The 13,261-nt window shown below is 45.1% G+C and overlaps 1 protein-coding gene across 2 annotated transcripts in view; it reads right to left on the reverse strand.

Moving 5' to 3' along the window:
- Positions 1–8,342: 8,342 nt before the first annotated feature.
- Positions 8,343–13,261, reverse strand: part of glis2b (GLIS family zinc finger 2b) — a 64,597-nt gene continuing 59,678 nt past the window's right edge. For both annotated transcript variants that reach the window (XM_080723946.1, XM_080723945.1), the window contains exons 4-7: positions 12,078–12,257; positions 11,343–11,476; positions 10,452–10,570; positions 8,343–9,749 (exon numbers count right to left, since the gene is read on the reverse strand). In XM_080723946.1, the coding sequence (XP_080580072.1) occupies positions 8,956–9,749; positions 10,452–10,570; positions 11,343–11,476; positions 12,078–12,257 (1,227 nt within the window). In that variant the 3' untranslated portion in view covers positions 8,343–8,955. The remainder of the gene's footprint in view (positions 9,750–10,451; positions 10,571–11,342; positions 11,477–12,077; positions 12,258–13,261) is intronic.

Consider the following 13,261-nt stretch of genomic DNA (forward strand, 5'->3'; position numbering starts at 1 on the left):
CTGAAATGACAAATTAAACATTGGCCAAATTGTCAAATATTAGAGGCAGAAATTGTGAAAATAGCCGATCTGCAACGCGAGGCGTTGTGAGCATGTAGATCGGCTATTTTCACAATAAAACTCTTAGTGCTCGTCAGGGTGCCGGGTCCCCAGTTCAAATATGATTATTTCGGGGGTCACGGCCTGAAAAGGTTGAGAACCACTGGCATTGCACATAGGAGTAAGCGACTCGTTATTGAGCTGAATTATTGTTATATAGTCCTGGAAATCGGGTTATGGTCCCATCCCTAGTGCTGAGCCACTTCCTGTGTGGAATTATATACTAGACCTTACCAAGAAGTGTTTTTGTTTTTTACCAAAATACTAAAAAATACATAAATACACTAAATGGATTAGTCAGAGATGAAGACATAAAGTCCTATTTTATACTTGGTTTTACGACCAACTGCAAATCGATTATGTTATTAAAATGAATGATATTAAGTCTGTTAAATGCCTTATCCTAGACATGACATAATGTGAGCACCTACCAGGCCTGGATTTTCATCATTTTAGGGGCAAGGCCACTTGGCCTTTGGTGTTGTCCTTTTTTTTTAGGGCACAAAGGCCAAATGCCAGGGCAGGAATGCCATCGAATAAAACAAGTCCATTGAAAGAATTTGTTGAATTTAAGGGTTAGGGATGATAACCTAATCTGCAGTGAAATAGATAAATGATAGTATTTACAATCTGATCCATGCTCAGCCCTGCACCAGTCAAAGTCACTGGATTGGTTTAAAGAATCTCAACAAAAAACACTGGTGTCTACATGACAAGAAAGAGACACTGGTGTCTACAGTCTACACATTGACAAGAAAGAGAAAGTGGTACAGTCAGTTGGGGCATTGAGGCCACTGTGGCCTCAGGTCATGCCATTGGTTTGAGGGGCACAAGGCCAAACTGAGGGGCAACGGCAGCCATGGCCTCCATGAAATTCCTGCCCTGGCACCTACAGTTAACATAAGGACAGTGAGTGAACTCTGTTGGTTCTCTATTCAGGTGTAGTGTTCTACCAGGCTGGAGGGTGGCGCTGTCGGGTCATGACTGCTGCACTTCAGAACATTCACACATTGACAACTTCCACGTGCATGTTCAGTAGAGAGTTGAGACAGAAAGCAGAATGCACACACTTGTATCAAATGCAACTTTATTAAACATTTTCGTTTCTCGTTTTCATTGACATTATTATCAATATCGTAATAAAATTCCTCTAAAACAGGAGAACGCCGCTATGTTGTACCAATTGGAGACTTTACAACTCTAGAGTTCAGCATGTTCAACCACAGAACATGATGCCAGGAAAAAATATATATATATTCATATAATCATTTTCATATACTGTATAGCTTCTATATTTCACCTATAATAAAAGGCACTTGGAAAACTTAAAATACTGACATTAGAATATCTCACAAATGTGCAAAAACATAACTTGGAACAGGCCTCACGTGGCCATTGTCTTAACATTAACCCTTTGTGCACCCCTGTGGCACTTGACTCAATGGCACCCCTCAGGAAGTGACAATGACCTATAGCTAGCTAAACACAATTCTTGTGCCCTGGATTTGGACCGTGCACCATTACACGCACAACGGTTCTCATTTTCACTTCCCACTAGCACGAAGCGTTAAGTGTTGATATTAGTATTACTCTGAAGTCTCCAGGAGCTGGTACCGCTTTAGAATGGTGTGATAGATTTAGATGGAAAACAACCGGTTTGAAAAACGGAGACACATATATGGCTGTAATATCGATTGTAGATTCCTTACAATTGCTCTTGGTCCCCGACAACAATCAGCAAATTAATTATTTCACACACCAAAGATGATTATAGTATATATTTTGAACATGACATCCCCCACCCTCCCCTGTCTGTATATCCAGAAAGGGAGGGGGAACAAAAGTGCAGTTCATTACAGACCGAGCCCAAAGGGTTAATGGATCAAACAGCTTATTTTAATATCGGAAGTTTGTGGACCCTGGAGGGATCCGTGTCATTTTTATGTTTTGTCAGCTTTCTCCAGCCATAGAGGACATGTACCCCGACTGCAGGCGGACAGGGAGAGACCAGAGGGAGCAGGGGCGTCACAAGGGGGGGAAATATGGGACTGAGTTACTAGGGCCCAATGTGGAGGGGCCTGGAATTATTTTATACTTCAGCTATTGAAAAATAGCAGATATACAAGCTCACAGCGCTGCGAGCTTGTAGATCTATGTATGAAAAGTCGTGAAAATGTGTGCAAATCTTTGAATAAATGTATTTCTTCAAGCGAACATTTATAACTAAAATGTTGCTTCTGGGGGGGGGGGGGGTCCCTGGAACTAAATATTTTGAGATGGGGGTCCGTGGCCAAATACATATCATTTTGGGGGTCCTTCACATGAAAAGGTTTGAGCACCACTGACATAGAAACATAGGTTTTTCAAAAAACCTTAGAAGGATTTGAAATATTCAAGATTTTTCAAAAATAGCAGATCTACAAGCTCGCAGCGCGGCACTCGGTGCCGCGCTGTGAGCTTGTAGATCTGCTATTTTTCAATAGTTAAAGTACCCAGGGCCCAGATTTTGGTGCAACACCCCTGGGGGGAGAGAGGCGGAGGAGAGGAGGACATGTCGTGTCTGTGGGTTTCGCTGTTGCCACGGAAACCCAGGCTAGTCCAATTAACACCTGTTTTCTGACGACATCTCATGCAAGGATGGTCCACTCAACATCCAGCCCGGTGGTGGGGGGAAAACCCCAAACACTGTGTGAATTAAGAGTTACTGAGACAGAAACTCACGTATGCAGTGCATCACTGATTATTGTGTATCATTATTTTATGCTTTAACTATTGAAAAATAGCAGATATACAAGCTTACAGCGCGGCACCGAGTGCCGCGCTGCGAGCTCGTAGATCTGCTATTTTTGAAAAATCGTGAAAATTAGAATTTTGACCCGATTCTTTAAGTGTCTTTTGAATCCCTCTAAGATTTTTTGAAAAACCCTATGTTTCTATGTCAGCAATCTGGTTAGCAATCGTCAAAGAAAAGGTCCTTTTCATTTAACTGGAGCTCAGTTAGTCTGTTCTTGAGAGACTCAGTGGTTCTCAAACCTTTTCATGTGAAGGGACCCCCAAAATGATATTTATTTGGCCACGGACACGCATCTCAAAATATTTAGTTTCAGGGACCCCCCAGGAGCAAAATCTGAGTTACAAACGTTCGCTTTGAAAATACATATATTCAAAGATTTGCACACATTTTCACGACTTTTTCAAAAATACCAGATCTACAAGCTCGCAGCACAGCACTCGGTGCCACGCTGTGAGCTTGTATATCTGCTATTTTTCACTGGCTAAAACATTCAATAATTCTAGGCCTAAATGGGTTAAATTCTCTTAGAGAGAGTGGGTGCTGTAATTCAACCTGACCTGGGGGAGGCTTGATTTGTTTTTTTGTTTTTGGCATCTGTGTTTGTGTGTTTTCCCCATCTCTGGTAAAAAGATTTGTGGCCGTGGAGAGAGACAGAGAGAGAGAGAGAGAGAGAGAGAGAGAGGGAGGAGGGTAGAGCCTTTTGGTTTAATCTATAAAAAAAAGCCAGAGGGCAGACAGAGTTCAGTGGCCTAGTTTTCCTGCCTGCCTGGCTGGCATGCATGTGTGAGTCTCTGCCACGCCGGGGCCCTGGAGCGCCCAGTGACTTCAGAGAGCAGAGGACCGCCGGCCACATGGGAGACCACAGCAATGCCTACGCTCACCGCACTGTTGATTTTGACAGCAAATTTTGATTTGGGTTCTTTCGTCATATTTTAGTCGGCCGAAATGTTTTATTTAAGTCTAGTTTTAGTCGCCTAAAGACAGGGGTCTTCAACGTTTTCAGTTAGTTAAGAGAGTGATGAAGCAGGGACCCCCACAACCTGTTCATAGATTCGATATAGTTTCATTCGTCGTTTGACAGCACAATCATCAGTGTATTTTGGATTCGTGTCAATTTGTGTTTTCAGATATTTAACCACTTGAACCGTCAATACTTAATAAACTTGACCTTTCACTCTGTACTTAGTCTGCTCTTTTTCCCCTCTACACCAAAACTCTTTGCCAAAGATAGCCGATCTACAAGGTTGTGAGCTTGTAGATCTGCCATTTTTGGCTACAGTTCTCAGAATAAGGGGGTTAATATAAAAAAGGAGAAAAAAGTTTCTATCACAAAGATTTGGAGGAACCCCTGTAGTAACTCTGAGGACCCCCTAGGGATCGCGGACCCCCTGTTGAAGACACATGCCATAAGATTTTAGTCGACTAAATATCACAAGGTTTTAGTTAGAGCAAATCTACAGTTGATTTTGGCGGGCCTTGATGGTGATTTTTACACTTGGTAGCATGCTGAAAATAGCCGATCTACAAGCTCACAATGTGTTGCAGCGCGACGTGTTGTGAGCTTGCAGATTTCCCATATTTCAGTATGCAACACCCAAGCACAGCCTTGTCTTTTAGTTCTACTGGATATCTTCTGCACTAGTACCTCCCTAACATTTTAGTCTAGTTTTTATTTGTTGACAAAATTGTCGATATATTTGGTCTTAGTTTTAGTCACCGTAGCATATTTTTAGTTTATTTCTTATTTCGATTTCATCAGTGGAAAAAGGTAGTTAATGAACATTTTTCGCCTTTCTTTCTGCTCAGAACCTGTCCTCGCCCCCTGTCCTTCTACACTCAGAGTTAAACCCTATATATGTTGTCATGAGACTAATAGCAAAATAGTCTACATTACAAGCTCACCATGCAATACATGGTGAGCTTCAATACTTATTTCTGAAATCTTCAGAAAAAGTCTGCCTAAAATGACATGCCCAAAATAGGGGCGCCAGGGTTAAAGTGGTTAAATGAACTAACACTGAGGATTTTACTGTGTGGTTTAGACCCACTCTCTCCCAAGGCCACTTGCCATTTTTTGCAGTGCGAATCCTGCCCTGTCACAGACAGTCCACAACAGTCAGTGGTTCTGGATAAAATAATTAAGGCCCCTTCACCTTGGGCCCTGGTAACTCAGTCCCACTTTCTGAGTGTGTCTGAGGCGTACACTCTTTCATTAGAGTCCAGCTAAACCCTACTGAACCAGAAGTGTTCCTCTGGTTATTAGATGTAGCGTTTGATTGTCATTGAGGAAGTGCATCCCACCGGACCGCCTCCCTCCCAAAACGGTTAGGCCTCGGTCATGGAGAAAGCTGAGTTACAAAAAGCAGCCACCGCAGAAACATGAAATCTAAAACCATCTTCAACATCACAAGAACAATGTTTCGTCTTAACAACAGCAAAAAACAAAACAAAAAAAACAATGACAACGACGACAGACAAAAACAAACTAAATCAGCATTAAAACTGTGATTATTCGCAGGAATGTGGGGTCATGGAATAGAACGTAAGACCCTCGTCTGGGATGGAGGAGGAGAGGAAGGCGTGTATCAGTCTCTTGAGGGAATGTTCCTTGTGTTTTAAGATGGTCTTCTTAAGATGGTCTTCTTAAGCCCCCCCTTTACCTCTCTCCTCTGTGGGGAACCCCAGTAGAACACGGTGCAGTCAAACATTGTTACTGTACAATACATGAACCATCTGCGGCAACAAGCCTGGCACGATGCCAACGGCGATTAGCGAAGCTGGCGAGTGGAAAGTGGAACGAGCGAGAACGAGCTTCTAAACGACCACACCTGGCACGGCTGGCAGTTAACATTTCATAAAATAAAATAAAGAAGACAATATTGTGTGTGTCTGTGTGTGTGTGTTTTGTGTGCTAATTAAGTGCATGTTGACTGCAAACCACGAGAAGAAGCTAAACGAGTGAGGGTTTTTTTCTCTCCTCCTTTTTCTTGTTGTTTTGGCCTCTCTGGACCCAGACAGAGGCGAGGCAGTGTTTTAAGAGCGTCCTAATCATTCCAGCTGTACGTGGCATTGAGCGCATCCCAACCCTGCTGCGGGGGCAGCGATACACACGTCCCACATTTACCCTGTCACAGTCTGTTTGTTTGTTTTTTTGGCACAACCGGGGACTGCTGAACTCGAGACAAAACTTCCAGCCCGCGATGATGAGGCCCCCGTCAGGGTTTTTTCGACGGGACGACCACCTGTTTTTCACAGCTGCTTTTGTGGCTGGTCACCTCAAATACAAGACACTAGTGTTCATCACAACAGAAGCCCTTTCATACACAAACTGGGCTGTGTTGATTCAATTACCGTAAGAGAGAGCTGGACAATCTTGGGAGTTAAACAGGACTAGTTCTGTATATGGCGAAAAAAAGTGGGACATTGGGGTGTATCCTGCCGCCAGTAGGGGGTGCCGAAGACGCTGTGAAAACTAATAAGAAGTGCTGATTGGTCATTTGCCAGGTGATACTACACCATTTGTCTGTGCTGACTGAGACCTAACATTGCTCTGTGCCCTTATTCCAAGCCCCTTGTCTGCATGGAACCAAACACATGCTAGTGATTTGTGCTGGCCATCGTTTGCCACGTCCCCCCTGAAGAAAAAAAAGGGGGACAGATTGTCCAAGGTGCTCTCTCCAGGTTTCTGTTTACACTGGAGAAGCAGTGAGTTTAGCAGCAAGTTGTGAGCTTTAAATACTATAGCCAGTTTACACCATTAAGTAATGTACAGTAAGCGTATTGCTTGACTGTCTCAGAGTGGACTTTGTGCACTTGAGGAGAGGTGTGGGCGATATGGTGATAATTATCGTTGAGACGATACAATGTCTCCACGATATGCCTTTTCAGAGGTATCGTATATATCGTGATACAATTGAGGGAGCCTTGTAAGAAATCCTGTTGAATCGTTAATACAGAGATTCGTTGCAGAATTCAATTTAAACCTGCATTTTGGTCTAAATCAGTAGCTCTAAAACTTTAAAATGTCAAGGTCTCCACTTAACTCTGACAGTATACAAAAAATATAAATATAAAGTGTGGTTCCTGTGGAAATAAGCCTCGGCTTTCTAGGATCTCCTTTTAGTTGACCTTGTACCAGTGATTTGTACTGTCATGAAACTGTACTTTTTTTTCTATTGCAAACTTCTAATAAATTCTTCAATCAATCAATCAATACAAATGAAACTTAACTCTGACAGTTAAGTATACAAATGAAACCAAATGGACCCTTACGGGTCCATTTGGTTTCATTTGTATACTGTCAGAGTTACATACTTGTAAAGTTCAAATTAGACCTCCCAAAAGGAACCCAGAGAGTCTAGTTTTTGTCAAGTAACTTGAAAAATAACCATAAAAACCAATGTGAAAAAGAATCGTGATGAAATCATGTATCGTGATACAGCTTGGGAAAATATCGTGATATTGTATTTTTCCATATCGCCCACCCCTACTTGAGGATAGCACTTGCCAATACCAGTGGTTCTCAAGCTTTTTGTCATTCCAAGCTTGCTATGCACTGGGCCTCAGACCCCCTTTGACACATTACAGACTGGTACGGGTCCATTTGGTTCCTATCCTAACTATCAACCATTTCACTGGGATGCCGTGGGGAGCTTGGCAAGAGCAACCTATCCCCCCACAAAGCCCAATCCGAGCCAGTTTTATGTCGCTTGCTTTCATACAGCAAGTTTGTCTGAATCACATTCATCACAGGAGCCTGTGTGAAATAGTCCATAGCTTTAAGAAGCAACAGTGGAAAGTTCCCCCCCCCCCCCTTATCGCGTGCTGCTGGCCGAGACGCGCGAGTGCGTCATTCTGTTTCATGGTGTGTCTATCTCGCTGCTAGGCCACAGGCACGCTGTCAATGAGAAACAGTCTGATAAATACATATTAATGAGCCAGGGCTTTAAGTAAGAACACAGAGCAGAGGCTGTGGAGCCAGCAGATAGAACCGCGCAAAGAATATAAACATTAACAAACAAACAAAAACTTTAAAAAAGAACACAGAGTCAGGCCAGAGACAGGCCTGGTGATAGAAACACCTAGCTTACATGTTCCTGAAAGGTCTCGGTCGTCGCTATCTTTCCGGACACAAAAGAGGCATGTGTTGTATGTATATCTTGTGAGGTGTGAAGTTATCTATTGTTTAGTTTGTCTATTGAGGGTTTGATCGGTTTCTTTATTCCCCCCCGAGCCTGTCACACAAATGTGTGGCCTGGGTTTGATTGTGCGAGCCAACCTTTTCTCACCTTTAACCCCAGTACCCATACTATGGCGTTCTCCCTCCCTCCCTCCTCCCCTGAGCCCCTCTGGAATGTCTGCGTGAGAGTGCATGCGTCTGTCTGCGTGTGCGTACGTGCGTGCGTGCGTGCGTGCGTGCTTGTGTGTGTGTGTCAGTGGTGTAAAGTAACTAACTATACATTTACTTAAGTAAAATCTTTAGGTATTTGTACTTTCCTTGAGTATTTCCACTATTTCCACTACACTACTTATTTGAAAACTTTAGTTACTAGTTACTTGTAGATTTTGATTATTATTACAAAACATACAGTAACCACTTCAGCCCTACCGGTATATACATTACGGCCATTTGAAAATCTACAAGCTCACAATGCATCGCATTATGAGCTTGTAGATCTGCTATTTTCCAAAGATGTGTATACATTTGAAAACTTGAAATGGGACATTCTGTGTAATGAGTACTTCTAGTTTTGGTACTTTAAGTACATTTTGATGCCAATACTTTTGTACTTTTACTCAATTACATTTTGAATTCCATTTTACTTGAACAAGCGTATTTCTACATTGCAGTATTGCTACTTTTACTTAAGTAAAACATGTTAGTACTTCTTCAACCACTGTGTGTGTGTGTGTGTGTGTGTGTGTGTGTGTGTGTGTGTGTGTGTGTGTGTGTGTGTGTGTGTGTGTGTGTGTGTGTGTGTGTGTGTGTGTGTTTGACTGAGTGCGTGCGTGCGTTTGCATGTGTGTGTGCATGTGTGTGTGCGTGTGCATGTGTGTGTGCATCAGTTGACCACAGCTGGCTTAAGCACCACAGCGCCTGGAGGGATGACCACCCAGGACAGCGGGTCATGGGAGCCCGCCGTGGAGAGGTTCAGCACCCTCCCGGACGACAGCCCCCCCGGCTCGCCCCCCTCCTCGTACCCCCTCCCCCCCTTGCCCTGCTGCCGGGCCCAGGACCGCTCCAGGACGGGCACCACGGACATGCCCAGGGCCGAGGACGGGAAGGCCGCGCCGAGCGCGAGGGGCGACTTGGCGTGCAGGCCGAGCGGCGAGCCGCTGAAGGAGAGGACGGAGGCGCCCACGCCTACGCCTCCTCCCAGGCCGGCCGGCGGGGAGCCGGGGGGGCAGCCCCCCAGCGCGCTGAGGTCCAGGGGCCGCGGGCTGATGGCGGACAGGGGCAGCGAGGCCCTGCCCAGGCCCTGCAGGCCGTGGTGGTGGGTGTGGCTCCCCAGGAGGGCGGCGGCGGCGCCCGGGATGAGGATGTGGGCCCCGCTCACGTACGAGGACAGATCCGACTCCTTCAGCCCTCCTAACCCGAGCCCCTGGCCCCCCTTCTGCAGGGAGAGCCCCCCTCCTCCTCCTCCGCCCGGAGGGCCCTGCTCCTGCGCCACGAAGTGCCCGTGGGCCTTGATGTGCTTGCGGAGCGAGCTGGGGTCGGTGTAGCGCTTCAGGCAGCCCGCCATCTTGCAGTAGTAGGGCTTGTCCACGTAGTGCGTGCGCGTGTGCTTGAAGCGGTCGCTGGAGTTTGAGTAGCGCTTGTTGCAGCCCTCGTAGGGACAGATGTAGGGCTTTTCACCTGGGGTGAGGAAAGAGAAGGAATCAGGGGAGAATATATCGCTGTTGTCGGGTGGAAACCTGATGTATGTATAAAACCGTTTTTATTCATCATTTTAAAAAGAAAACGTTTCAAAATAGTGAAAATAGCCGATCTACAAGCACACAACGCCTCATACTGCGAGGAGTTGTGTGACTGTAGATCGGCTATTTTCACTAGTTTTGTGCAAAAGTCTATGATGAGGCAGGGCTTTAATTTACGAAAAAAACGTAGGCTACACATTTGAAACTTGGAGATACGAGGTTTCTGCCCGACAGTGACGATTTATATCTTTATACCATTTACCACAACGTCAAGCAAACATATGAAAATGGATCACATTTACTGCCCTACAAAGGCAGAGTGCAGTAACTACAAACAGAAATGTCACTAAGAAATGGGTTTAAAAGTGTTGACAACTGATTAGCCAAATGATATAAAGGCATGTATGTGATATTACACTGATTGTTTATCTGTTCTTGAGGTAATTGTTTATCCTCCAATATCATGAACGCTAATTTGACCTTTGGGATACACAAATAAGATGGTCTGTCCAAAAACATAGTTACTGCACTATGCTGTTGTAGGGCACACAGCTGAACAGAGGAATGAATGCATGGGCCCATAGAAACCCAGGCTACGGGACGTAACCAACCATCACGAGCCATAGAAGGCGTTGCTGACCTGTGTGTGAGCGGTTGTGTATCTTCAGGTTCTCCAGGCGTGAGAAGCTCTTGTTGCAGGTTGGACAGCGGTGGGGTTTCTCATTCGTGTGGGTGCGGATGTGGATGAGCATCTTGTACCTGCAGACACACACACACACACACACACACACACACACACACACACACACACACACACACACACACCATGGTGTTGTGGGAGGTTGCGTTAAGGTCCGATAATTGCCGGCTTTGACCGTGTTCTTATGGCTAAGACAGAAAAATGTTATTTCCAATCCCTATTGACATCCTGAACAATTAAAAAACCTATACGTACACAACCTGTGCAATTGTAGCCCTTAGCCCAATAATTAATTCCCTTATGCAAGATGAAGCTGTACATTATAGGCTAGCCTACTACTCTTTTACATTCAATTCGTTTTCATCCCAAATATAATGCTTTAACTGTTGTTATTGGCTATGTTTGTGCATAAACCCATATTATGTCCGACATTGTCCGTTATTTTTCAGATGTCTGGTACATTTTAATCATGCCGGACATTTGGACCGGCAGTTTAAAATCCTATAACGGCCTCTGACACACACTTTTGACATCTCAATGTACAATAGAGGGTATGCGCATGCATAAAGTGGATGGAAAATCAAGTGGCAAAGTGAGTTTAACGTTGTTTAATGCAATCAGATAGGACTTTTCTGTTTGGATGTATGGGCTGTCAAGGACAGAAAGTCATTTTTGACACTCAGTAGGCGTTCCCGCATAACTTCTGGATTTGATGATGATGTCACACGCATGCCCCCTATATTAGGTGTAAAAGTGTTGGTGAAAATGTCTTTTTTGCGCAAGCTCTCAATATTTGCAGTTACATATCCAGCAGGTGAAGATCTGGCTCACCTGGCGTTGAAGCCCCTCCCTTTGCGTGCGCAGCCCTCCCAGTGGCAGCAGTACCCAGAATCCTTCTCAGGCTTGACGTGGAAGTCGTTGACGTGGTCCACCAGGTCCTGGAGCGAGTCGAAGAGCAGGTGACACTGCAGAACACACAAGTTACAGCACATGGTTCATACAGTGAAGAGCAGGTGACACTGCAGAACACACAAGTTACAGCACATGGTTCATACAGTGAAGAGCAGGTGACACTGCAGCAACACACAAGCTTTCGTTTTAGTCTAGTTTTAGTGAACTAAATATCATAAGGTTTTAGGCTGTGTTTTGGCCTGCCTTGATGGTGTCGTAATGCCTGGTTTTACACTTGGTTGCATGCTGAAAATAGCCGATCTACAAGCTCACGGCTAGATCGGCTATTTTCCCGGGCGCAACCAAACATAAAATGACTTGTCTGTTAGTTCTACTGGATGGCTTCTCCACTATGTCCCTCCCTGATAATTTTATCAGTTGACGAAATTGTCAATATATTTAGTCTTAGCTTGCTAATTTCATTTCATCAGTGAAAGAAAAGCTAATCGATGGACATTTTTCGTCATAGTTTTAGTCAACAAAATCAACACTGTACAGTGCGTCCACCCAGCTGTTGAAATGGCCTGATCCCACCTGACAGCATCCTGTCAAAGGGAGCAGCCGTTCGCTCGTCACTGGCGTGACATCACAGTGACGTCACCGCTATAGCCTCACCTTCCTCCAATGGCAGGCCAGCTGTTCGTCCGCCGACAGGTCAGGGGAGGCGCGCTTGTCAGCGGCCTGGCCAATGAACATGGAGGAGTGCAGGTGGAGTCCCGCCCCCGCTCCAATCGGCACAAAGAACTGGAAGGCCTGCGAGGAGGCTCCGCCTTCCACGTAGCGGATGTGTGAGTCCTGGAGAGAAGAGGGGATCATAGTATCTGTCAGCTTGTAGATCTGATATTTTCACTATTCTTGACGTTTACATTTCCTTTATTTCTTTATTTTTTCGCCTCAGACTTGCCAAAAATATACGCGCCACGTTGAATGGTTAATTTCTTGTACACACACACTCTCACACACACACACACACACACACACACACACACACACACACACACACACACACACACACACACACACACACATGGGAACATCAATCATTTAGGATGATGATTTTATGAATGCCACTTAAATCTTTTTGGCTGATAATAGCAGATCTACAAAACCGCAAGTTGTGAGCTAGCTTGTAGATCTGTTATTTTCGGTGCATGACAACTAAAGTATGAATCTAGCATAACTCAACTCGTAACAACACACACACACACACACACACACACACACACACACACACACACACACACACACACACACACACACACACACACACACACCCACACACACACACACACACACACACACACACACTATTGGTTGGCCGAGTGAGCGCGGGGTCTGGGCGAGGGGAAAGGAATGTGTATGAAACAGTGCTATCTTCAGAGACATTGAGCGATCACAATCCTGTGGCTGTCTCAGTGTGTCTGCAGCTATGTCAGAAATGTGGATGTGACAAATCTCATGAAATGAAACCAATTCCCTGAGCACTCGCTCTGCCTCCGCATGCACACACTGCTATGTATGTGAGACACTGGAGGGGTGTGCATGTGTGTGTGTGTGTGTGTGTGTGTGTGTGTGTGTGTGTGTGTGTGTGTGTGTGTGTGTGTGTGTGTGTGTGTGTGTGAGAGACAGAGGGGAGAGAGGTGGTGGTGATGGTGGTGGTGGTGGGGCAGATTAAGTGTGTGTGTATGTGTCCTTTCTGTGTCTGCGGGGGAGGCTGGTGGTGTGTGTGTGTGTGTGTGTGTGTGTGTGTGTGTGTGTGTGTGTGTGTGTGTGTGTGTGTGTGTGTGTGTGTGTGTGTG

This window comes from Nannobrachium achirus, assembly GCF_963921795.1.
Source record: "Nannobrachium achirus genome assembly, chromosome: 4".
Lineage (NCBI taxonomy): Eukaryota > Metazoa > Chordata > Actinopteri > Myctophiformes > Myctophidae > Nannobrachium > Nannobrachium achirus.